At 30.2% G+C, this 26420-nt stretch overlaps 2 protein-coding genes across 2 annotated transcripts; both read right to left on the reverse strand.

Annotated features, from left to right (window-relative positions):
* Positions 1 to 6009: 6009 nt before the first annotated feature.
* On the reverse strand, positions 6010 to 6537 carry LOC143627682 (uncharacterized). The gene has a single exon (XM_077097454.1). It carries the CDS (start codon positions 6535 to 6537, stop codon positions 6010 to 6012), a length of 528 nt encoding a protein of 175 aa, XP_076953569.1.
* A 15-nt stretch (positions 6538 to 6552) lies between these two features.
* On the reverse strand, positions 6553 to 10178 carry LOC143627683 (uncharacterized). The gene is made up of 6 exons (XM_077097456.1): positions 9986 to 10178; positions 8855 to 8982; positions 8081 to 8537; positions 7556 to 7979; positions 7266 to 7459; positions 6553 to 7160 (listed from the first exon to the last, which is right to left on the reverse strand). Exons 1-6 carry the CDS (start codon positions 10176 to 10178, stop codon positions 6553 to 6555), a joined length of 2004 nt encoding a protein of 667 aa, XP_076953571.1.
* Positions 10179 to 26420: the final 16242 nt, after the last annotated feature.

A 26420-nucleotide genomic window follows, 5' to 3' on the forward strand; every position in this document is an offset into this window, starting at 1 on the left:
ATTTTGTCAATTTAAGTCAGTTTTTTTCTATAACCCTAGAGAGCATTATCCAAGCCCAAAACAAGTCTGCATTTACTCTGTCGACAGCAGTAATCATACCCCCTCCTCTCGTATTTAGTTTCTAGACGGTTCCTAAACTCTCCCCCATGGTGGAATTCAATGGTAAAGTGGTCAAAGCAATTCCGTGAAACCGAATTGTACGGAAAAAACTAAAAATCGTTTCTTTGATGAATGCATAATATTTAGGGATTAGATATTAACATATCATAACGAAAATCTGGGTCGTAATCAACTATTATACATTAATCAACAAAACAATTTTTAGTTTTTTGTGTATAATTCGATTTCAGGGAATTACCTTGACCACTTTACCATTGAATTCCACCATGGAGAAGATTTTAGGAAATGTCTAGAAACTAAATATAAGGGGGGGGGTATGATTACTGTTGTCAACAGAGTAAATGCATACCAGTATTTGAGGTTGCTCGATGGTTTTGGGCTTGAATTATGCTCTTTAGGGTTATAAACAAAAAACATAAAAAATAAAAAAAACTGAATTAAACTGAACATTAAATTGATAAATTTTCAAACTTTGGACTGAATTGGCAAAGATATCAAACCACAAGGACTAAAATGACCATTAACTCAAAATTAAAAGGAGAAAGACAAAAATACCCTTAAACTAACGGCATAGCTGGATGCCGTTAGACGGATGGGACGTAATTGGCTAAAATTTAAAACTATGAGGACTAAATTGACAAAATTAAAAATTTTGGACTGAAGTGGCGAAAGTAGCAAACCACAGGGACGAAAATGGCCATTAACTCTTTTGTTTAATAAAAACCAAAATTGCCTAACGTTGATATACTGCTAAATGCTTTAACTTTTAGCATTAATCTAAATTCTATTTTATAGGATGAGTCCAAACATTGCTGAGTAGATAAAGGAAAACTGAAATTGCCTAAGAAATTTACTTCCTAACTAGACGTGTGATGTGGATAAAATGTAAGGAAAATGAAACCAAGCAACTTCATATTAAACTAGTTTGAGCCCCGTGTATTACACGGAATTGATAAAAATTCAAAACTTTAAATATTAAGCAAAATAAAATCAACAACACAATTATCAGATATTGTTAATACAAAACAATTTACATTAGAATTACAGGAATTACAAAATGGACATTACACAAATATTTTAAAAATAAGTAAAAATTTCCTTATACACTACATTTGTGGTTGTATTGGTCAATATACATCGTTTATGAAGAATTAAAATATTTAGTTTATAATCAAAATATTTAGTCAACGTCTGTTTGTAACTCTCATAGTTGCCCATGTGAGAACACGTGTTCTTTCAAGTACAAACCAACCTTAAATAACGATTAACCTTAACATTTGTTTATAGTCATTGCAAAACATACTGGAAGGGGAAATTGTTGTCTTTGAAATATAAATGCATTTTTTTTCATTATCCCCATATTTATACATAGGACTATAGTCACCAACAAAAACATTCTTTATAATATAACACATATCTTCGTGTGTGTGTATAATTATAGAACTCTTAAATTATATAAGAACTCTAAGGAACTCTTAATAACTAATGTTTGTTTATAAAAATTTTTGTATGTTAACATTATTTGAGTGTAGTTTTATCACTTTTTATATTATATTTATGATTACAAATATATAAATTAGTTTTTACGCATATCTAATTTTCTTTCACACATATGTAAGTTTTTTATTACATAAATTTTACACATATGTAAACTATTGATTTATATATGTAAATCAAAATTTTATATATCAAATATGATAAAACTACTCTAAAATAATGTTATTATATAAAAAAATTAACAAAATATTTTATTTTTAAAAGTTTCTAAAAGGTCTTAACATTTTTTGAGTTCTTAAATGAAACTAATATATATATGTGTGTGTGTGTGTGTGTGTTTAATGTATTAGATAAGGAATTTTCAAGATTTGTATACTAATCCCGTGTGATTAGTTAATATTTTAGAAAGTTGTTACAATATTTAATTGTTTTGATATATCTATAATTATAGAAACAACTACTAAACTTAATTGTAGCTTCCAAATAAACAAACCATTTTTTATATAAATCTTCTAATCTGTTGTCATAATATCTAAAATTATTTACTTGTTGATAAAAAAACTTAAAATTTTGAATATCAACATATACACGAGATTGAAATTAGTACATATTTAAGGAATTTTGGAAAATTAAAAAAAATGTAGATATATTATTTGTGAGCATATCTTTAATTATAGAAATTGAAATTGTGTGCTAATTTAAAATATTTAATAATAAAAATAGATTATGTGTTACATTATGTATATGCTAGCGAAAATACTTCATGATTTTAGCATTCCAAATTCCGATCACTTCAACCCCATTTGACATGTTCTTTTTATGTAGCTAAATTGCTTCATTTTACTACTTACGGATAAATATGAAGGTTAATGTATAAAAAGAAAAAAGAAAAAAGAACATATAAATAAACATTAAGACACTTGCCTTCCATATATTAGTCCAGAACCGATGATTATGTTTTGTCTTTTTAGGCTTCTTAACACATCTTGAAGTTATCAAGGTGTCAATGCCATAATCTTAGGAAATCATGAGTATGCATTATGATAAGAAAGTGAAATGTCTCCTACAAATTTAATTTAACATCAACTAAAAGACAAAACATTAGGGAGTCAGAATCAAATAGGCAGCGGCGAGGAGCAGTGTTTGGGATGGGGGTATTCTAAATTGAAAGAAATATGACTTATTCGGTTAGGTAATAAGTTAATAGCCCATGGGTTATACAAGAAATAAAGAGACAAACTATATATTGAAAATATGTTAAAAAAGGTAGGAAGTCTAAGGGAGTGACAAGTGACAAAAATAGGTATTCTTTTATTAATATAGTAGATAAGTTGTCAGATTTCTTTATTGTTTTTTATATTATACTTTTTTTTCATATGTTATTTTTCACCCTTTTAATGTTGGAAATCAGAACAAGAAACACGACACGAAATATTTATCTTAATTAAGATCATCTATTTTTTTTGGCTAAACTTAAAATACAAATTACAACAAAAATAAGAAGGGTGGGAAGGAATCTGGTTCGTTGATCTTAGATTTGGATGATAGTGATTAATTTAAAAATAAAAATTGATAATAGCTCACTTATAATTACTTTTTCTATCCACATGCAAGACACATGTTAATTCTCCCATCATTTTAAAACGTCCATAAATTTTTCATACGACATTTTTTTTTTAAAAAAAATTACCATAATAACAAGCGTTTTTTTATCATTAATATGAATATCATATTGTTAAATAAAAAAAAATTATTGGGGTTTTTTTTAAATTGTGTTATTTGATTGTTCATTGTGTTTTTTAATTGAGTTTTCTATACATTGTATTATAGATTTTGATTATTAAAACAAAGATTACGTTATAGATTTTGATTATTAAAACATAGATTTTGATTAGTGTGTTTTTCAATTGGTACTCATATTAAAGATAAGATAAAAATTAAATAAAGATTACGTTACTGTGTCTTTATGTTTGTCATTGTGCCTTTGTGCTCAACATTTGTCTTTCTACTTATCATTGTGTTGTAGTCATTGCGAAATACGTTCATGGTCTTTTGTTTGGGATTGGCATGTGTCATTCACTTAATTTGAGAAAATTTGTATTGCGTACATTGCATGTTACTTTCAAGTAATTGTTTAATATGTAGTTTCCATTGTGTTTTTATGTTTCAAGTCATTGTGTTTTATGTATTCACCAATGTGTCTTATGTTTCAGGTCATTGTGTTATATGTATTCATCATATCTTTTGTGTTTCAGGTTATTGTGTATTTTGTGTTTTAGGTATTAGATAATTTGTTGTTATTTTATCATTATATTACATCCGGTGTTATTATTATTTAAAAAAACACAATGATGTGTTGAAAGACACTAGGACTAAAAACAAAAAAAAAAAGACAATAACAAACAGAAAGAAAGACACAATGATGAAAAAAAAACACAATGGTAAGCAAAAAGGCACAATGACGTAAGTTTTGTTTTAATTTTTATATAACAAAATGATACTCATATTAACGATAAAAAAACTCTTGTTATTATGGTGAATTTATTTTTAAAAAAATATCATATGAAAAAGTTATAAACGCTTTAAAATGATGGGGTAACTAACATGTGACTTGCGTGTGGAGAGAGCGAAAATATGTACAATTACTTTTAGTTCGTTAGTTTTGTTAATCATATAATATTTTACAAAACTTTATTATATAATTGTTTTTACTGTTATTACTGTTTCAATTTAATAGCATCAATATGGCATATCTTTTTCATAACCATTACACATGTGAAATAAATACTAAATTGGCATTAAAATTAATGTCTAATTTAGTAAACTATTATTACAGTGCAATAAACTAAAATAAGAATAATAAATTTTAGTCATACTTCTTTCATATCCTAATTATCTCATCGTGATTTCTCAACCATCATTCATCATTGGCAAACATGTTATCTGAAGACTCACAAGGAGTTTGATGTCCAAGTTTCATTGATACATTTGATGGAGGTTGGGTTTCTTTTGTGGTTGCTTCTTGCATTGCTACATCTCCTTTAGCAGGTTTCGATACTCCAAGTTTCATTGATACATTTGGTGGAGGTTGGGTTTCTTTTGTGCTTGCTTCTTGCTTTGCTACATCTCCTATAGCAGGTTTCGATACTGAAAAAAAATAATATTTAGTCTCTTATATATGTTTTGTCAAAGTAATAATGTTATATGTAGTTATCATACATACCTGACAAAGCTTCAAACTTTTTTTGCGTTTCGTCCATTACAATTTCCTAATTTATGTAAAACACAAATGATTAACTTAGTAGATGGAAAAAACCTTAAGAAAAAATTAGGTAAAATCAAACACTCTGGCAATTTATTCATGATTATAATGATGTTTTCACACCAAATTAATTGTATGAGTTTCAAATATCCACTACATAGTTAATTAATTACCTTAATATCGAGACAAGACAACGTAGTCTGGAAGGTCTCCATGTTTGTGAATTTGTAGTTCTTATGTTGCTGAATTGTATTAATGAATGATAAGTGGAATTGAGCTATATAAAAGATCATTAGCATTTGAATAGGGACATTTGCATGATTTTTTAGCTTAATTTTCTCTTGTATTTTGATCAAATTCTTATGCATTTTGATAAAGTCTTAAATCCTAAAAGGTATATGATGTGTTTGATTAACAACTATTTATTTGTTTTTTTAGGAATTAACATTTTACAAATTCACAAGTGTAAAAATTATAAGTTTATTAAATTAGTTGGTTACAATGGAAAGTTACATGTAAAAGAAAATTTTTATTATATAAGCAAGTAAGTTTCTTTTCGAACTCTTAAAAAAAGTAGAAGTTTTTCACATTTAGTATATATACTACTTAGAAGGATTCGGATGTACACGGTGTCTTTGAATTTTTAAATAACCAATTATCGTGCATAGAATCATTGATTACTAAGGGATAAGAAAAATAACAACAAAAATGATTCAAATAAATTAAAAATATAAAAACCGAAGGCACAAAACGTATATATAGGAATATGTTTACATTTTGATAGGCATGTGCAGATCATACATCACGTAGCACTTCCTGATAGACAACATTTGAGGTGTATACTCCGTCTCATCCGAAATATTTGGCAGGATGTACTAACACTTTTGTATTTTCCCGTGATATCCCTCTAGACAGCGCCACATAAAGTTGCCTATGTGAAAATACAGGATCTGGCAGATAAACACCAACGTGCAGAATTGTTTGACCTTGAGCTTTATTAATGGTCATAGAAAAGCAAAGTCGAATGGGAAACTGTTTTCTATTTAGGTCGAATGGGAACATATCATCTTCAGAAAGACTTAGGGGAATTCTTATCAAAAATACTCTTTCTCCTCTTTGTTGTCCGGCAGCTATTTCGGCGTCATAGAGTTACGGTGGAAACCTTTGCATATGAATCTTGTACCATTACATAAACCACGTGACGGATCAATATTCCGTATCAATATCATCGGACATCCAATTTTCAATTGAAGTTTATGAGGTGGCAAACCACTAACATTTAGTGAGTTTAGGAACTCAGTCGGATAAAAGTTGTGTTTATCGTCCTCAACTTCATCAAAACTGTAATAATCCATTTCCTCACCTTGAAAATTGTCGATCATTTGATCATTAATCTCGTCAACACTCTCATTTCTTATGGACAATATTGCTCTAGATGCTATATAATCCGAAGTACACACACTGTTTTCGATTGATGGAAAGATTGCGTTGAACAACTCCTTTATAGAATTTTCTTTGCTAGTGAAAGGAATTGTCATATCATCGGGGATCCGGATAAAGTTGCCATTGATCGATTTTTCAGTTCCATCACCGACTCTTAAAAGAAAATCAAAAAACCACGAATCATTTAATGCTCTCATATTTATGGTCAACCGCATCTTTTTAGTGACGCGCTATAGAGGCAACATTCGAAAACTTGAGTCTACAATCTGTGCTCGAGTACCGCGCTTAATAATTGGCAACACCTGTCTAAAATCACCTCCCATAACCATTATCTTTCCACCAAATGGGAGTCTAAAACCAATGATGTCTTGCAATTTGCGATCGAATGCCTCTATCGCCTGTCGTTTTGCCATTGATGCTTCATCCCATATTATTAGTTTGGCTGACCTAATTAGTTCGGCGGTCCCACTTTGATGTTTGATCTTGCACATCGAATTATTATTGAGATTAATGGGAATCTTGAACCTAGAGTGAGTCGTTCTCCCTCCTGGCATATTATTAGCTGCAGCACCTGACGACGCTGTTGCAAGAGCAATAAGACCACGTGAACGAACTTGAGCAAGCAAGGCTTTGTACACAAATGTTTTACCTGTTCCACCTGGACCATCTATAAAGAACAAACCTGGACGATCATTGTCCACATGCATCATGATCTCATTATACACAATTTTTTGGTCGCAATTAAGTGAATCTCTAGCAGATAAGTGTTCAGGTTCCACAACTATCCTGTACTCCTCTTGTACCTCACGATGCAATGCATATTGCAAGTTAACATCATCTGTAATTTATGGGAGATCGAATTCTTTTATATTTTTACCCATAGATTGTAGATATCCTCTGATCTCAGTAACAACCATATCTTGAACTCGATGGATATTTTGACGATGTAACCTATAATCTTCAGACATTGAGTCAAAATGATCATTCCATAACTTGCGAACATCTCCAGGTTTACAAAAAACCAATATTGTTGCGAATAACCCTCTAAGAGCCTTTGGAAACTGAAATAGAGAGGCTTCTGTGAGACATCGCGATAAACTATCATCGTTTTCTATTAACCCTATCTCAAGGGCTGCTCTTCGAAATGTCGGGTACTTTACACCATTAATTGTGCGAAGATCTTCAAAAGAAGTGGGACCTTTGATATTTCACAAAAGTAGGCGTAAGAAGTACCTTTCTCCTTCAGCTGGATTAGTAGAAACAATACGACCTCTTTGTGGCCTTTGTTTACGACGATTCCAACAACGTGAGCCTCCATTCCATGTGAAGTGCTTTGGAAAATCTTTATACAAATACTGCCTTGCCATTTCATCCACTCTGTTTGTCTTAAAAAATGCAGTCAACATGGTTTTCTTACCTCTTTCTCTATCAACAATTTGAGTCATAATATCATCATCTCTAAACCTGACCATCTGCTGATTAGGGAGATGAAGTTGCAACGTCAATACAGCAGGAGAGATTTGAGAAAGGGGGAATGAAAAAATACGCCACATAGCCTCCGGGGGTGATACATATCGTGCATCTTGAAATCTCTTTATCTCATTAATAACAACCCCTTGCTTATCTGGATCAATTTGAATGACTTGTTTGTAATGTCCTTTGTAAACATATTTGAATACATACTTCACGGGTTTTATACTTGAGCAAACCTCGACATTCATGTGACAGTTGAACATCATCTAAAGCATTGGGTTATACGGGACAACCCCCTATTATCAAGATCACTTCCACGCACATCCACCCTTATTCCGTTGTCTCTTCTTCGATATAATGGATACGAATCTTCTCCTTGTGTTGCCAAATCATTAAATTGTCTAGGATAATGAAAACGACATGATTCAGGATCTCCCTTCATACAAGGGCTTTTTGGTCGTAAATTTCCGCAAGGACCATGCATCATGTGTTTAACAACAAGCTCGTGCAATTTAGGATGCTTTCGCACATCGGGAATTTCAGCACACACAACCTTATCATAATGGTCTGGATTATTTATTTTGTATTGCGGGTACATGATAAGAAGGATATGTGCATGTGGCAAACCACGCTTTTGAAACTCGATAACATAAACGTATGCCTTAACTTTTTCAAGGAGATGTTTCTTTAAAAGTTGTTCTTTAAGATCCTCTTGTTTAGCACAAAACACTCTTGAAACAAGCTATGTATGATCTTGAGCGGTTTAACCAGGTTTTAAATTATCACATATCTTAGACCACTGAGGATTACAAGTCACGTAATGAATAGATCAGGCTTGCTGTCATTTTGAACTAAAGTCATAGCATCTAAAAACCGGCGTCGCATGTCACGAGGCCCTCCGATGAAACTTGCAGGCAAAACGATCCATTGTCGGACTCTGTTTGGATGAACCTCACCAGCATGGACGCAATCCACGATACCTTGGTACAAATATGCTCTTATCTTATCTTGGTTTCGTTGAAAAAAATGTAAACATGACGTCTAAAGTTTTATATAGACATCTACACCAAATTGTTGTAGCAATCTACCACCAAATAGAAGCGCATTCTCAGCAGACCGAATTTGGAGCTTGTAACAGTAGTACTCTAGCATAGCTACGATTGTTCGACGACCTTCTGTGTTAGCATCTGAATAGATTAAAAAAGGTAATAATTAAGTACATTACACTTTTAGGTACAATTTATGATCTTCACTTAGAAAACATAGTTAGATTATTGGTACATTCTGTTGGTTCGTCGATGATGTCGGGATCATTGTGGACTTCACTAATTGATACTCCTTGGCATGGTATGTTAGGATGCCAACCAGACTCCCCATTGGGGAAAAATAGAGGATAACACAATGGATCATAACAACCATAGTACGGCTGAATATTTTGACTATATTCAAATCTGCCGTACACAATAATGCTTCTTTTGTACGAAGTGATATTGTCATTCCCTTCAACCCAAATACCAGCAACCTATATAATGTTGTATTGTAAATAAGTAAATGAAAAGGTAATTATAAGTTGCTTTTAAATAACTGAAATAATATAATGTTATTTAAACCTCAAATGTGGTTGGTTGGTTGTACACCCTTTGGTCAAGTTCTACTGAAGCATTCAAAGTAAGTTTATAGTTTTCAAGAGGTCCAAGTTCAGCAAGACTTCGAAATGTCTTGACATAAGGGTTTGCAGAAAGAACACGTGTCAAGATCTTCGTAATATCTCAATCAAGATTTCGCCATTGGAGTCTAAGATCTAGTTCGGTATCAGGATCATAAAAATACAATTGTAAGTACCGAGGTGTTCCATCCCTCGAAACCAACTGGTCGATTCTGTGATATATTCCTTTATGTGCACGAAAAGTATATACACCATCTGTCATATTTGCCAATGTATCATCCAACGTCACGCCTATTGAGGCAAATGAAAAGTTGGTGTTATAAGCACGTATGTTTTTCCTAAAAATTTCTCCAATTTCATCTTGCGATGTGAAAAGTCGATACAATTCAACAGGAATTTCACAATCTGCTAATTTTTTTTCCCACCCATACAACAAAAGGTAGGGAATTCAAATTTAAATCGTTTCGCACCACAATGAGGACATGGGCTTTGTGCTTTTAAGATGAGATGGTCTCTTGGAATACCATCATAAACAAAATTATATGGGTCCTCTTCTATGTTCTCATCTCGGATGGATGCTTGATCAGCAGCAGGAGTTCGTGCATTTTGAGTATCACTTGAATTACAAATTCGATTCTCTTTGAATCTAGCATAATATCGTCTATTTTGCTCTTTTCGTTTTTCAGCCGGAGTACACGGCACATTCTCATTTGTCATTCGTGTCATTTGACTACTATTAGTTTGTAAAGGTTGTAGCAGTTTCCTCCCTACTAATCTATTAGCCACCAAAGATAATAACGAATCACTTTGAGAGGCATCACATTACATATTTTAAATGCTTTCTTATTCTCTATGTGTGAAGCATAATATCATCCATTATACTCTTTTTGTTTTTGAGCTGACGTAGATGCAGTTGAGGAAGATACACCATTACGATCTTTTGGGTCTTCGTTAGTCATTGCAAGTTGACGAATACCTTGTAAATCATATAATAAGGTTCACGCTCTTTTTTTGAAATTATTAAGTATGAATAACAATTTATAAATAAAACTGATATTTTTAAATAATTACATTAACAACATATATCATACCTTTATAGGTAATTTGAATAATCCTCTTTAGTGGTCAAAGATATAAGTCAATAAATCAAAGTGTTTCACCTAAAAAGATAACAAATCAACATGCAAATGTGAAAACACAAATAAGATTGATGAATATTTTCAACAACAGAAATTATATGATACATATGGAGCACATCTATCACTAAATAGCTTAAATAAATAAGTATATAATTCTATAATAAAATTTGCAATATGTTTTTAATTAATATTATACACAATTATGGATAGTTTTCTCCCTTATAACGGTTATGTTCCCTCTGCAATAATTTTTTAAAAATTTTATCATACATATTTGACAAATACTATGATTATATGAATTATTAATAAAAGTGTGTAGGCAAAATGTAACCAACAACTACTTCTAGTTATGTGATTCAAATCTATGTATTTAAAAAATAAACATGCTAACATAGAACTCTTTATTACTACTATCATATATATATTAATTATGTTTGTTTTAATATTTCTTAAATGGATGTTATCATCAACTAAGAATACAATACTTTTTAATAGCAAAAAAATTCATTAGATGTCATCTATATATACTATATTACAATACTAAAGTAGGGTGATAATTTTTAAAATTTTGATCTTCGTCATACTATTTTGGCATTTAATTTCTTAATCTTAAGACAATTAAAAATTAAGGATTACTTTTACTTTCTTAATTTGAGTATTTAATATTGACTACAAAAGAATATTAAACAGCTATTGTGCTTCAATTATGGCTAACAAACGTCGAAAAAAATTTCTTCTAATTGCACAAATAGTGAGTATACTACTTCGAATATTATAGATATGTGGAATTACTAACTACTAACTAAAAGCTTATATTATAGGTGTTAATTCACAATGCAAAAGATACATACATGTTCATTAACGTCTATAATCTATCGAGTTAGCAAGGCCGCCCTTGGGTGGGGCGAGCCGGCGGTCAGCCGAAGCACGTAAATTATGGGGCCCAAACTTTTATATATGTATATATTTTTAAAAACTAATTTTATAAAATATGGATGAATTTTAATCATCTTAAATATATTGGTCCAAAACCTATTTTTTTCATAGTCCATTTAAGTCATTAGGCCCAAACTAAATTAGAAACTAAATAAAAAATAATGTTAATCATCATTTAAAAACTTAGTTTATATATTTCGTTACTTGTTAGGGCCTACAGGCCTTTTTATTTCCGCTAGCCGAGGTATTTAAATTTTCGGAGACGGGCTGCGAGTTAGGTTTTGGTAATCTAAAATTGTGACATAGATGGCTTATTTGAGTATTTGAATAGCCTATTGAATTAAATATAATAGTAATTTATTGATTCTAACCAACTATCGCTCTTTTTGATAAAAAGTAACCAAAATAACCAAAGCGTTAAAATAAATACATAGATAAGGAAAACCAAAACATAGTTGCGAAGGTTTGTTAAACTAAATTGTGAAGTAAAATAAGAAAATTAAACAAATTAAACACAAAGATAGCAACGTCTTAAAACAAAATGGGAACTAAGATAAAGAGGACAAATGTTGTTCAACACGAACACGGGCTATAAGAACAACCCAACATCTTAATGTCATGTGCCTCAAGCATGTTTGGTTCATAATCGATTGTAGTTAAATTTGTTGACCTTAAAATATTCCCTATAAGTAATAAAACATGAAGTGTATAAGTTTACATATAATCATGACACAATTAATGTAAGTAATTAAAAGTTAAAAAACACATTAAATGTATAGCTTACTATCTCGAAAACGAACCAGCTTAACCCGAGATACGTACACAATAGATTTACTTAACATTTCTCGAAAAGTTTTTATAATATTGATATGCGTTGTGTCGTCTAAATATAGTTGTATTATGTGACCGCTGCCACATGTGATATAGATTAGAAACCTCAAAAATTGTAAATATAAACCAACAAAGATTATAATTATTATATAAATAGTGACTTACGTTACATCTTGAAGAAACACACTAAAACGATAAGTACCATACGATCGCGAACCCATGATAATTTTTCCAACGACAGCTACAACCAATATAAAAGTTCTTTATAATATGTATATAGTAAAATTAGCGTATGATAGAAGGATAAATGTAAGGACCGTGATTATACGTACCGGTAATTATTTTTTCGTATCTCCTGTCGTGCGTAAGAGTTTTTATAGAAGGCACTAATGGGTGCAAACAAAACCCTAGTGGGACATTACTTCTAAATTTAATAAGTTTGGTGTGTTCGCTAAATACAATCTTGAAATCACCGCCAAGCAGGAGATGGTTTTCATGTTTTGGCCACTCTATGTATTCAAAACTCTCTATTTGGAAACGATAGAGTACGAACGCATTGCCCACTAAATTCATGTCGCTGTAAAATGCATTAAAGGTGCCGGTACGAATGCGGCTATATGATGTCTCTAAAAAAGAAAAATATATTTAGTATCCAAAAATATAGTTTTATTGCGTGAGCGTAGATGAAATGATCTTACGGCTTGGTCGAGAAAAACAACCAACAATTTGTTTTCACTGACTATAGGCAAAATGAACTCGACCCAAACAAAAGCCATGGTATACCAAACTCCGTATTGTGTGAGTGATGAAAAAGAGTCAACAATGGAATACACATTCATGATCAATTAAACCTTCAAAATAAAGGGGTAATAGTTTGATATCAAAAAATAGAAAGGAATTTAAAAGAGTAAAACACTAAATATGAAGATTTCTTGCATATTTAACAACAAAACATACATGGACAAATATAAGCAATGTAATATATAAAATAAAAACCTTTATTGAATTTCAATAAAAGAGTTTTTTTAGTTCTCTATACCACATATATATATATATATATATAGAAATTTGAAACCTTTTATATTTTTATATTTGGACATTCATAAATGTATTTACAATATTTCATTATATACTCTTTTAATATTTGGATTATGTTCGCTTGACTTGTTATAATCATTTAACCAATTACATGTACTTCATGTAGAATTCAGAATTCATTACATACCTATTTTCCAACATTTTCCCAAAATACTTTAGTGGAATATGATATTATTTTTTTCAATTGTTACAATTATGTCCAAAATATAACTATTACATGTAACACATAATATTACCCGCCTACATGATGCGCCTTGATTTTAATGTAATACCATCACAATATAATAATGAAGTTTGTAACCAAATACAAATAGCACCGTTGTGACGCAACGCGCAGATAACATTGCTAGTTTACTACAATTTGATTAAAATAACTAACCTCAAATAAATAAATATCCCTATCTCGGAGTGACCAAATACGTATAGGGAGAATATCCTCTAATTAGTTTCATTTTTTGTTTTACTATAGTTCGAGATAACCCTTTACCCAAATAACAACATCAATAATAATAATAATAATAATAATCTATACTACATAGAAACGAATTTAAGTAAAACATGCATGTCATTCAAATAAAAGTACATAAAACACAAAATAGAGTTTCCTAGAATGAAAAAAGTAAATTAGACTGGAACAAACATCAAGTCAAATACTGTAACAAATGCATGATAGAAGCGCACGAAACTAAAATCCAGAAGAAACTATAGTCTTGGTATAGATTACACCGTGGTTGAATTGAATACAAAAAGAAGGAAATTTATAAGCGAGCTCATCGAACCTCAAATCAACTTCAAGCACCTGTCCCCACTCAGTGATCACAAGACACGAGCCACTTAAATTGTAATATGTGATAGATGTAATCAACGAAAATCTTATAGACACGCTATGACTATAAGATAACAACTTTATCCATACACCGCTATTTAACTTCCACAAACTTACAGTCCCATACTCTATAAATCCGGGACTAAGAAGCATATGGAGCTCGGATTTTATATCGGCTAAAACACCCAAATTTCCAAAACCAAGGACATCCAGAAATCGTAATTTTGAAAATTCCATTGTGTTTACGTCAAACCGAAGTATCATTTTTTTGACCCAAATGCCAGTATTGGGCAACCGACCACATAAAGTTCCTGGCGACCAATTGAAGGTTTCATTATGGTACGGACGAGTTTTCAAGAAGCGTACAGTCCTCTATGAGTTTATTGCATTGAATAGACATAAATGGCCAAAGTACCCCGTCTACATTTTATGTGTACAATGTTGTAATCATATGAAGAGTTAACACGCCGATTGCATCACTGTTATATTTGTAGAACTCTTGTGAATTGGAGTTTGACAATTTTTTGAAGACAGTTGTCAATAGATTCCAAACAACCAACTCCCATGCGTTTATTAGGCAAACACATAGCATGCCATCTAAACTTGATAACAGTAACAAATTTTTTGGTCGGGCACTAAACGGGATGTCAATGTTGGTGGCCAATAAATAGTTCGCTACTTTATAATTCAATGAACGATCCTTGCATGATCGTGGACCTGGCTCGAGGATTTTCTGATCACCTGATGCCCGCATGTAATCACAGTGAGCCTTTAGAAACACCGGTGTTGATATGAAGGCTAGCCATTCCTTACAAATGGTCTTGCATTGGGCTATAGCATTTGGAGGGAGTTTTGCAATAATCTCCAGCATTAATACCAAACTCGGAAGGGACGATATAGACATTTTGATCTAAACAATGTAGTTTGGAAAAAGACAAATCATGTTTAGTTTTGCATGTATAATTTATTAAACATAAAGATAACAAAATATATTTAGTAATTGTAAAAACAAAAGAGAGTTTTCTTACGTATATAAAAAATATAAAAATGGTTGTTTATAACTATATAAATAAAATTGAATTGCCTAATTTACGAGTTCATATTAGCGAATACTACAAATTTAATATATGGATGCAAATGAAACACAATTAGTTAAATATGTGTAAATAAATGAAAAATAACTTCGTCATATGTATATTTATGATTTTAGATTCGCAGGCGTCAACTAAATCACATAATATAATTCAAAGTAATTGGGCTAATTTTATACTTCTAACCGATAAAAGAATGACAAAACTTTTAATTGGAGGGTTAACATATCTATACCATATATATAAAGAAATATCAAAAAAAAAAAATAGCTAGTTGTTAAGAGTTCTCAAAGTTCTTAATTTTTTTTTGAGTTCTGTAATGAAACTAATATATTATAAAACAACAAAGTAAAAAAAAACATACAAAGTGAAAATAAACAAAAATAAAACTGCTAATAACATAAAAGAGTTATAAATAAAGATAAAGATATAGATGGCAATGAATCATGAACTCGACGGGATGAGCCGAACCAATACCAACCAAGTTCTTTTGATAGTTAGATAAACTTTTATATTTTTGTGCCGATGTGATATTCGTTACGATATGTTTGCGTATTCGAGTTTTAATATGCGGGTCCGTTGTCGAGTTCCCCGCGCAAAGCGCGTCGGGAACACTCTAGTTATTATTATTTTTTACTTTTTTTATTTTTAAAGTAGCTTAACATTCTTTTGTTTTATAATTAAGGGTTGTAATATTTTAAGTTTTATTCCATTTTAGTACTTTCTAGTTTATATAATTAATCAGTAAAATAAAATATAATTAGTTAAATACCAACACAAAACTTTAGGGATGAATACACAAAATCATCGTCTCTCTCTCTCTACTACCACAAACACCTTCAACCATTATTAACGGAAAAACTGTTAATCTCCTTTAATATCCGCCTACAAGGCCATTCCGGCGTTCAAGGGAGATCAACGGATGAGAAAAAACTCGAGGGAGATAAGCGGAGGATCTCATAGACCTTGCGGCATCGCTTGAACCGAGGCAATCGTCTCGGCTCAAACACCTTCAACCATTGTGAAATCCCCAATTTGATTCCTTTCTAGGTATGATTTCCTTTCAATTGTCTAGACTGTCTTGATTTAGGGGTTAGATTGTAGAAATCGATTTCTGTTGGTTTTCTGATAATAGGGTTAGATTGTATCTTCTGTTAATGAGTAAAGAAGTGTGATTAAATTCAGTAATTAGGCTTTGGTAGTGGATTTGTTACCATGGATGTTGTAGATTCAAGTTGATTGGAGGATTTATTGGATATTGGTTAACATTTTAGTTTGGGTGCAATCCAAAAATAATTTCAAAATAATCACTTCAACATTATACAGTGGCAATTCGTTTAATCAAGCTTTATAATTTCTATACTAATTAAGGTTCATAATTTCTAAACTTATTTGGCTCAAACCGATTACAAATACCGTAAATAACCGAATCATAATTCACATTAGCATCGAACACGAAAACTATAACTCGTAGCCTATACCCCGGGTCAAATGAATAAGGAAAAGTATTTATTCAACCCAATTGTCTGCTAACGGTGGCGTGCCTTTGGAACGTAAACGAGCAATCGTATCTGCTCTATGCAAATCACGATCTCTCGACGTCGTAAGCTTCAATTCAATTCAGTAAATTCATATCCGATTACAGTTTTTTTATGCTAATTAGGTTTTTAATAGTTAATAATTGTTCGTATGAATTATAGTGTCTATAGATTTTAAACAGTATATATTGCATTTCAACTTTGATCAGTTGCATTAACCATTCTATGTTTAATTGCTATATATATATAATTTATTATTAACCTGTAACCTAACCTTCTGCATGCTATTATTTGATTGACTACTTGTTTAGTGTGTATTGCTTATTAACTCATATGTTCGCAAACGCACGCATATCGTTCGTGTAATCAAATATCTACTATAGTATGTATCCAGATTTTAAATAGTATGCATTTTATATTTTTCATTTCAACATTGATCAGTTGTATCAACAAGTCTATGTTTAATTGATATTTATAGTTTATTTGTAACTTGTAACCTAACCGGCTAACCTAACCTTCAGCATGCATTCAACTCAGTTAAATAATATTTGATTTAAGTTGTTGCTGCTTGATATTGCTATTAGTTTCGGTGATTATTCTTTTAACTATTTGGTTGATTACTTGTGTAGTGTGTATTGGTTATTAACCCATATACTCACAAACGCAAACATACGGTTTGTGTAATCAAATGTTGGCCATAGTGTGTTCGTATGAATTATAGTGTCTATAGATTTTAAACCGTATATATTGCATTTCAACTTTGATTAGTTGCATTAACCATTCTATGTTTAATTGCTATATATATATAATTTATTATTAACCTATAACCTAACCTTCTGCATGCTATTATTTGATTGACTACTTGTTTAGTGTGTATTGCTTATTAACTCATATGTTCGCAAACGCACGCATATCGTTCGTGTAATCAAATATCTACTATAGTATGTATCCAGATTTTAAATAGTATGCATTTCATAATTTTCATTTCAACTTTGATCAGTTGTATCAACAAGTCTATGTTTAATTGATATTTATAGTTTATTTGTAACTTGTAACCTAACCGGCTAACCTAACCTTCAGCATGCATTCAGCTCAGTTAAATAATATTTGATTTAAGTTGTTGCTGCTTGATATTGCTATTAGTTTCGGTGATTATTCTTTTAACTATTTGGTTGATTACTTGTGTAGTGTGTATTGGTTATTAACCCATATGCTCACAAACGCAAACATACGGTTTGTGTAATCAAATGTTGGCCATAGTTTGTTCGTATGAATTATAGTGTCTATAGATTTTAAACAGTGTATATTGCATTTCGACTTTGATCAGTTGCATTAACCATTCTATGTTTAATTGCTATATATATATAATTTATTATTAACCTATAACCTAACCTTCTGCATGCTATTATTTGATTGACTACTTGTTTAGTGTGTATTGCTTATTAACTCATATGTTCGCAAACGCACGCATATCGTTCGTATAATCAAATATCTACTATAGTATGTATCCAGATTTTAAATAGTATGCATTTCATAATTTTCATTTCAACTTTGATCAGTTGTATCAACAAGTCTATGTTTAATTGATATTTATAGTTTATTTGTAACTTGTAACCTAACCGGCTAACCTAACCTTCAGCATGCATTCAGCTCAGTTAAATAATATTTGATTTAAGTTGTTGCTGCTTGATATTGCTATTAGTTTCGGTGATTATTCTTTTAACTATTTGGTTGATTACTTGTGTAGTGTGTATTGGTTATTAACCCATATGCTCACAAACGCAAACATACGGTTTGTGTAATCAAATGTTGGCCATAGTGTGCTCGTATGAATTATAGTGTCTATAGATTTTAAACAGTATATATTGCATTTCGACTTTGATCAGTTGCATTAACCATTCTATGTTTAATTGCTATATATATATAATTTATTATTAACCTCTAACCTAACCTTCTGCATGCTATTATTTGATTGACTACTTGTTTAGTGTGTATTGCTTATTAACTCATATGTTCGCAAACGCACGCATATCGTTCGTGTAATCAAATATCTACTATAGTATGTATCCAGATTTTAAATAGTATGCATTTCATAATTTTCATTTCAACTTTGATCAGTTGTATCAACAAGTCTATGTTTAATTGATATTTATAGTTTATTTGTAACTTGTAACCAAACTGGCTAACCTAACCTTCAGCATGCATTCAGCTCAGTTAAATAATATTTGATTTAAGTTGTTGTTGCTTGATATTGCTATTAGTTTCGATGATTATTCTTTTAACTATTTGGTTGATTACTTGTGTAGTGTGTATTGGTTATTAACCCATATGCTCACAAACGCAAACATACAATTTGTGTAATCAAATGTTGGCCATAGTGTGTTCGGATTTTAGGCGGTTTATTTAGCATGTCAGCTATATTATTGAGAATAACAAAGTTAATAGTTATTTTATGTGCAGATTTTAAGAGACTTGAACGTGCTTTCTGGACATTTTAACTTGACCAGAGGACAAGTCCGTTTCTAAGAGCAGCAGGGTGTCACATATCAAACACTACTGGTAAGCTTGTTTTAAAAAAATACTACTTTTGTTATTGTTTTTTGTCTATTTTATATTGTCTAATTACATTTAGTATGCAAAAAAGTTACATTAAATATCAAATAACTACAATATAATAAAACATCTAATAAAATACAATCTATCAACAGAGTGAAACAGTTAACCAGATATAACTAAAGATTAAACATATAAAACAAAATAATGTAGCTTATTTTACAAAATGCATATAGAAAGTAGGACCAATTATAAAATAAAGAAAGTACATACCTTTGAATGTATTTTGAGAGTTGATGTAAAAATCTTCAAGCTTTTACGGAGAACTTAAATAATCTGAGAATGCAAAGAATTCAATCACGATAAAATTCATCAAGCTTTCAAAAAGGATTTTTAAGGGATGAAACCAAAGAATTCAATCACGATAAAAAACTTACAAGAAACCGAAAAAGTATACATTGCATACCTATCAAGAGAAAAAGCTTGTTGAAATTGGAATGATAATTCGACAACAGATATAAGAAGAATAAAAAGGAGGTTACACTGAGTGAGAAACCAGACACCATTCCCACCTAAAAACAAGGTACCCATGTTACTATTTAATTAACTGTTTACGAATAATTATATGTTTATATTATTAAAATGCAATTAAGAAATATTTAAAGATTTTCATTAATTTATTAAGTTGTATACTTATATATAAAAAAATATTGGTTTTTGTAAAGTATGTTTAATTTAAAACATAAGTTTTAAATAAATTTTAAAGTTTACATATTTTGTAATTAATAACTACCATTCATTCATGCTTGCTTAAAACCTGGATATTAAGTTATAAAATACAATGGTCACGTGCTATTTAATTTATCAAATAAAGTTACAATATTGATCCCTAATCTTTACAAAACTTTTGTTAATTTAAAGAAGAATTATCAACTTTGCCCCTTCTTATTTAACCTCATTTTTGTAGAGATAAGAAAATTTTCGAAACTGCTGAATTGACTTATCTTACTCCTAACTAATTATCTAAAAAATTTCTATTGTTCATTCTCCTTTTATAAATTCAAAGAACTACTACTATTTTATTTGCCCAAAATTTAATTTTATCTATTAATTGTAATTAACTGAATAACTGATTCATCTATAATATCATCACTAATGGAACCATTTAAAAATAATAATAAAAAAACCGAAATATTAGTAATAGGTTTGGTTTTAACTTATTGTCATGCTTACCATAGTAAAAACAATGGTCATGTGTTATTCAATTTATCAAATAAAGTTACAATATTGATCCCTAATCTTTACAAAACTTTTGCTAATTTAAAGAAGAATTATTAACTTTGCCTCTTCTTATTTAACCTCATTTTTGAAGAGATAAAGGAAAATTTCAAAACTATTGAATTAACTTATCTCACTTCTAACTAATTATCTAAAAACTTTCTATTGATCATTTTCCTTTTATAAATTCAAAGAACTGTAACTAATTTATTTCCCAAAGATTTAATTTTATATATTAATTATAATTAAACGAATATTAGAACTAATCGAACCATTTAAAAATAATAATAAAAAACCGAAATATTAGTAATAGGCTTGGTTTTAACTAAAGTTTTGTTTTTTTAACAACAAAACCAACATCATTACCAAACATAATCAAAGTACATAAGTGTCTAGATGCCAAACATAATGCCATAAGTTTGTTAAAAAAACATAAGGACACAAAGCAAGGAATAAGATTATATCAGATGGAATCTATTTCGTTTCTGAACAGAGACTCGTGGTATCTTGATCTTAAAGTTTGTCTTTGGGCTAGAAGTAGATGTAGCACGCAACTTTTTTTATCCTCATTTTCATCGGAACTGTTAACCTCAATAACTTCATCCCACTTCCATTCTTCAAGATTTTTTAACCTTTTGGCCTTCATTGCAAACGTATGATCCTTAGCAGAAAATTCACGATCCTTAGAAAAAGTAGATGGTTAATTAAGAAAATAGGTAAAACATATGTAAATAGTATTACCTCATCACTAAATTCACGTTGAAGTTGCGATTTGTAGGGACTAAATTCAGACCCATACGAAATGATCTCAACACTATCAGATTCATCCTACAAAGGGTGAGATATTTAGTACTTGCATAACTATATGATATATTAGTTACAAAATTTTATACTTTAAAACATGTCATAAGAAAATTTTAAAAATAAAATTAATCAAATAAGTTACCTTATCAGATTGAAGATTTTGCTTGTCTTCAAACTGGTAGTTGGTATGATGTAAAGAATCATCTTTCAACTTATAATGTAATGTTTGATGATTTCAGTAGAATGATCCATGAGGCTAAGTGAGAAAGGAAATTATGTAATTTGAACAATTAGTGCTTAATCTTTATATAGAGGGTTAATTTTGAAAAAAAAAAACTGCATTACCCCACTTTCTTGTTAATCAATGTAATATATGAGTAGTTATAGGTAAAAGGAAATTTTCAAATTTCCTATCTAAAGGATGTTTATTTGTTTCCCGCGAGTTTTTTTAATGATAAAATAATTAATTATAGAACTTGAAATCATAAGTTATATATATATATATATATATATATATATATATATATGTTAATATATTTTTTCTTCCTTTATAAAAATATAAGATATGTAGACATGCCAATGTAAAACAATTTATTAAATTTCATTGTTTGTTTTTTGATTATCCATGAAGCTTAATCTGTTATATTGCTAGGTGGCTTGAGACGGTTGTGAGTGTTCTCATCTGACTAATCGCTTCTAAACAATTTTGGTACTCGTATCTCCTCGTCCGATTCTCAACCAATCTTTATCAAATGACAGATACGGATTATGAGGTATGTGCAAGTGTTTTCATGTATGGTATTAGAAGTGGCTAGTTTTGTTATGAATATGCATGTTAGTTGAATACAACACACATGGGTGGATAATTTTGTGATTTCATAATTGAATAGTAGTTTTAATAAGTTTGTTTTATTAAGCTACATGTTGTATTATATATTATATTAATTGGTGTATAAATGTAAGACCCCGAATTCCGGAAATCCTACAGTTGGTAATCACATTCACAAATTCACAAAAATTTAAAACCAAACGATTCTTTGTATTTAAAACAAGTTCAGAGTAAATAATAGCGGAAAAGTTTAAGTATTAAAAATCCCAAAACATGGGTACAGGTGTCCAAAATCAATTGTAAATAAAATATTCGTTTTATTTGAAATCGTTTCAGAGTAGTAAACAGCGGAATAGATAACATCAAAATTCCCAAAACCAGGGAAAGTGCCCAAAAATCAAAATTTAAATACTTGTGGTAATAATTTAAAAGAAACAGTTTGCGTTATTAATTCTTCGACTAGATGTGCCTTCAACCGTCCAAGTAGTCTCTAGCACGTCCAAGCGGAAATCTCTAATACTCAACCTGAAAGTCAATCTAACATACACACAAAGTCAGCATAAGCTGAGTGAGTTCAAGTTTTCATAAACAATAATTCATACTATATTTCAAAGCTATAGTTATAAACAATAGAGAAGGTATAAATAAAATAAATTATATATAATTCACCAAGTAATACAATCATCGTCGAACACACGTACACGGGTCTCTCCACCACGAGTCAAGACTCGAGTAATATATTTGACCCGGACGCGGTAAGACCTAAGCATGTGACATGAGCCTCTCCACCACGAGTCAAACCCGAGTAATATATTTGACTCGGTCACAGCTTATACATCCAAGCACGAGATACGGGCCTCCTCACCTCGGGTCTTCCCCAAGTAATATATTTGACCCGATCCCGGCTCATACATCCAAGCACGTGATACGGGCCTCCTCACCCCGGGTTTTCCCCAAGTAATATACTTGTCGAAAAAAGTTTATGATGTCGGTAAGACGGACCAGAATCCGTCGTCCCGCATCAGGTTTGACACTCGATTTTATAAAATCATAAAAACTATTCAAATCTCGTCTAAAAATTACGTATTATACCTTTCTGGAAACTAGACTCAAAGTAAAACATCATGGAATCAAGAATCGATCAAAAACAGTGGATTAACATCGCGTTACAGACCCTACAATAAACATACGAATCTGTCAACAAGCTGTTATCATCAAAACTCAATCTTAACGACCAATAAGCGCGCCATAAGGATGAATTAAGGTGAAAACGAGTTGTATACGTATAATACCGACCTGGAATTGAAGTTTGGACGGCCGGACAGTGGCTGATTGCACGCAAAACGAGGTGGAAAGGGGGGTGCTGCTGCTGCCGATCGCAGGACATGGGAGCTAGGGTTTTAGGTTTTGATTATAATATAAAATGTTACGTTCTGGCCCTTCCAAGTTGAAAATTGCGACACTTGAATAAAACTTAAGTAATCCCACTTATGGGTATGACAAGAAGGTCCCCGAAGTAAGCCGGTTCGAACCCGATAAATATACAAACTCTTCAACGTGCATGCCGATAAACGAAAATGTCGGGTGCTACATACTAGTATAATACTTTAAGCCGTAAGAGGGAATGTTTTGGGAAAAAAGGATGGACAAACGGACTTTTAAAACGACAAGGCTTTAAATTAGAAAGATGAAACCCCGGCTTTTTGACAAACATTTATAAACGATCGAGCCGATTAACGAAATTTACGGGCGTTACAATAAAATGTAATTTGAGTTTTTTTTAGGGAGGACTTGTTTTGTAAATTTAGATTTTGATAAACTAACACCGAGCATGAAAAATTTTAAGTGTTTGCACATTTTATAGGTTTATAGTTGCATTTTTTAGTTGTACCTTCATGCTTCAGTGACTTGTATATTTTTAAAAACACATATGTTTTGAAAGTTTTTTATACCAAAACGTCGACAAAAATAAGAACATTGCGATGGTGTCTTTGAATTTTTTCATTATTTATTGATGGGTGGATAATTTTGTGATTTCATAATTGAATAATAGTTTTAATAAATTTGTTTTATTAAGCACATGTTGTATTATATATTATATTAATTGGTATGTAATTTGAGTTTTTTTAGGGAGGACTTGTTTTGTAATTTTAGATTTTGATAAACTAACACCGAACATGAAAAGTTTTATGTGTTTGTACATTTTATAGGTTTATATATAGTTGCATTTTTAGTTGTACCTTTATGCTTCAGTGACTTGTACGTTTTTAAATACACATCTGTTTTGAAAGTTTTTTATACCGAAATGTCGACAAAAATAACAACATTGCAATGGTGTATTTATTTTTTTTTTTATTATTTATTGATGGGTGGACAAATTTGTGATTTCATAATTGAATATAGTAGTTTTAATAAGTTTGTTTTATTAAGCACATGTTGTAATTGGTGTATAAAATGTAATTTGAGTTTTTTTAGGGAGGACTTATTTTGTAATTTTATATTTTGATAAACTAACACCGAACATGAAAATTTTTATGTGTTTGTACATTTTATAGGTTTATATATAGTTGCATTTTTTAGTTATACCTTTATGTTTCAGTGACTTGTACGTTTTTAAAAACACATTTGTTTTGAAAGTTTTTTATACCGAAACGTCGACAAAAATAAGAACATTGCAATGGTGTATTTGAATTTTTTTTATTATTTATTGATGGGTGGATAATTTTAAGATTTCATTGTTTTAATAAGTTTGTTTTATTAAGCACATGTTATAATTGGTGTATAAAATGTAATTTTGAGTTTTTTTAGGGAGGACTTGTTTTGTAATTTTAGATTTTGATAAAGTAACACCGAACATGAAAATTTTTATGTATTTATACATTTTATAGGTTTATATATAGTTGCATTTTTTAGTTGTACCTTTATGCTTCAGTGACTTGTACGTTTTTAAAAACACATTTGTTTTGAAAGTTTTTTATACCAAAACGTCGACAAAAATAAGAACATTGCAATGGTGTATTTGATTTTTTTATTATTATTTATTTATGGGTGGATAATTTTGTGATTTCATAGTTTTAATAAGTTTGTTTTATTAAGCACATGTTGTATTATATATTATATTAATTGGTGTATAAAATGTAATTTGAGTTTTTATAGGGAGGACTTGTTTTGTAATTTTAGATTTTGATAAACTAACACTGAACATGAAAATTTTTATGTGTTTGTACATTTTTATAGGTTTATATATAGTTGTATTTTTTGGTTGTACCTTCATGTTTCAGTGACTTGTATGTTTTTAAAAACACATCTGTTTTGAAAATTTTTTTATACCAAAATGTCGACAAAAGTAAGAACATTGCAATGGTGTATTTTATTTTTTTAGAAATCATAATATTCTTGAAGATATAAAGAAAATAGTGATAAAAATAGATTTGATGAATATGTGGATAAAGATGATGGGTTTGAAATGTAAATATTGGTTTAATTACAAAAAAAAAAAAAACCAAAGATATAGGCTAACTAATGTAAATATATCATATGAAATAATTTGTTTCGGTAATAATTATTTATGAAATGAAAAATATAACCCTTGAAATTCAAAAATTGATGCTATACAAGTTGTACTTGAAGCACCAAGTTAGTTACCTTTTAAAATTTAAGAGGTCTTTGACTGGTGTTTTATATATAGTAAAGATATATTTTTAATGTATTAGATAAGGAATTTTCAAGATTTGTATACTAATCCCGTGTGATTAGTTAATATTTTAGAAAGTTGTTACAATATTTAATTGTTTTGATATATCTATAATTATAGAAAAAACTACTAAACTTAATTGTAGCTTTCCAAATAAACAAACCATTTTTTATATAAATCTTCTGATCTGTTGTCATAATATCTAAAATTATTTACTTATTGATAAAAAAAAACTTAAAATTTTGAATATCACAGATACACGAGATTGAAATTAGTACATATTTAAGGAAATTTGGAAAATTAAAAAAAATATAGATATATTATTTGTGAGCGTATCTTTAA

This window comes from Bidens hawaiensis, unplaced genomic scaffold (genome assembly GCF_021521415.1).
Source record: "Bidens hawaiensis isolate Kalapana, Puna unplaced genomic scaffold, B.hawaiensis_p1.1 tig00004702_1, whole genome shotgun sequence".
In the NCBI taxonomy this organism is placed as follows: Eukaryota; Viridiplantae; Streptophyta; class Magnoliopsida; order Asterales; family Asteraceae; genus Bidens; species Bidens hawaiensis.

What these genes read in the sequence shown, in the direction of transcription:
- LOC143627683 (XM_077097456.1), bottom strand. Translation starts at nt 10,178, where the DNA reads ATGACAAATGAGAATGTGCCGTGTACTCCGGCTGAAAAACGAAAAGAG. An exon ending in AATCCAGCTGAAGGAGAAAG is followed by an intron (nt 7,460 to 7,555) that starts GTACTTCTTACG and finishes GACATTTCGAAG; the next exon opens with AGCAGCCCTTGAGATAGGGT. An exon ending in TGAAGATTATAGGTTACATC is followed by an intron (nt 7,161 to 7,265) that starts GTCAAAATATCC and finishes CATAAATTACAG; the next exon opens with ATGATGTTAACTTGCAATAT.
- LOC143627682 (XM_077097454.1), bottom strand. Translation starts at nt 6,537, where the DNA reads ATGCGGTTGACCATAAATATGAGAGCATTAAATGATTCGTGGTTTTTT.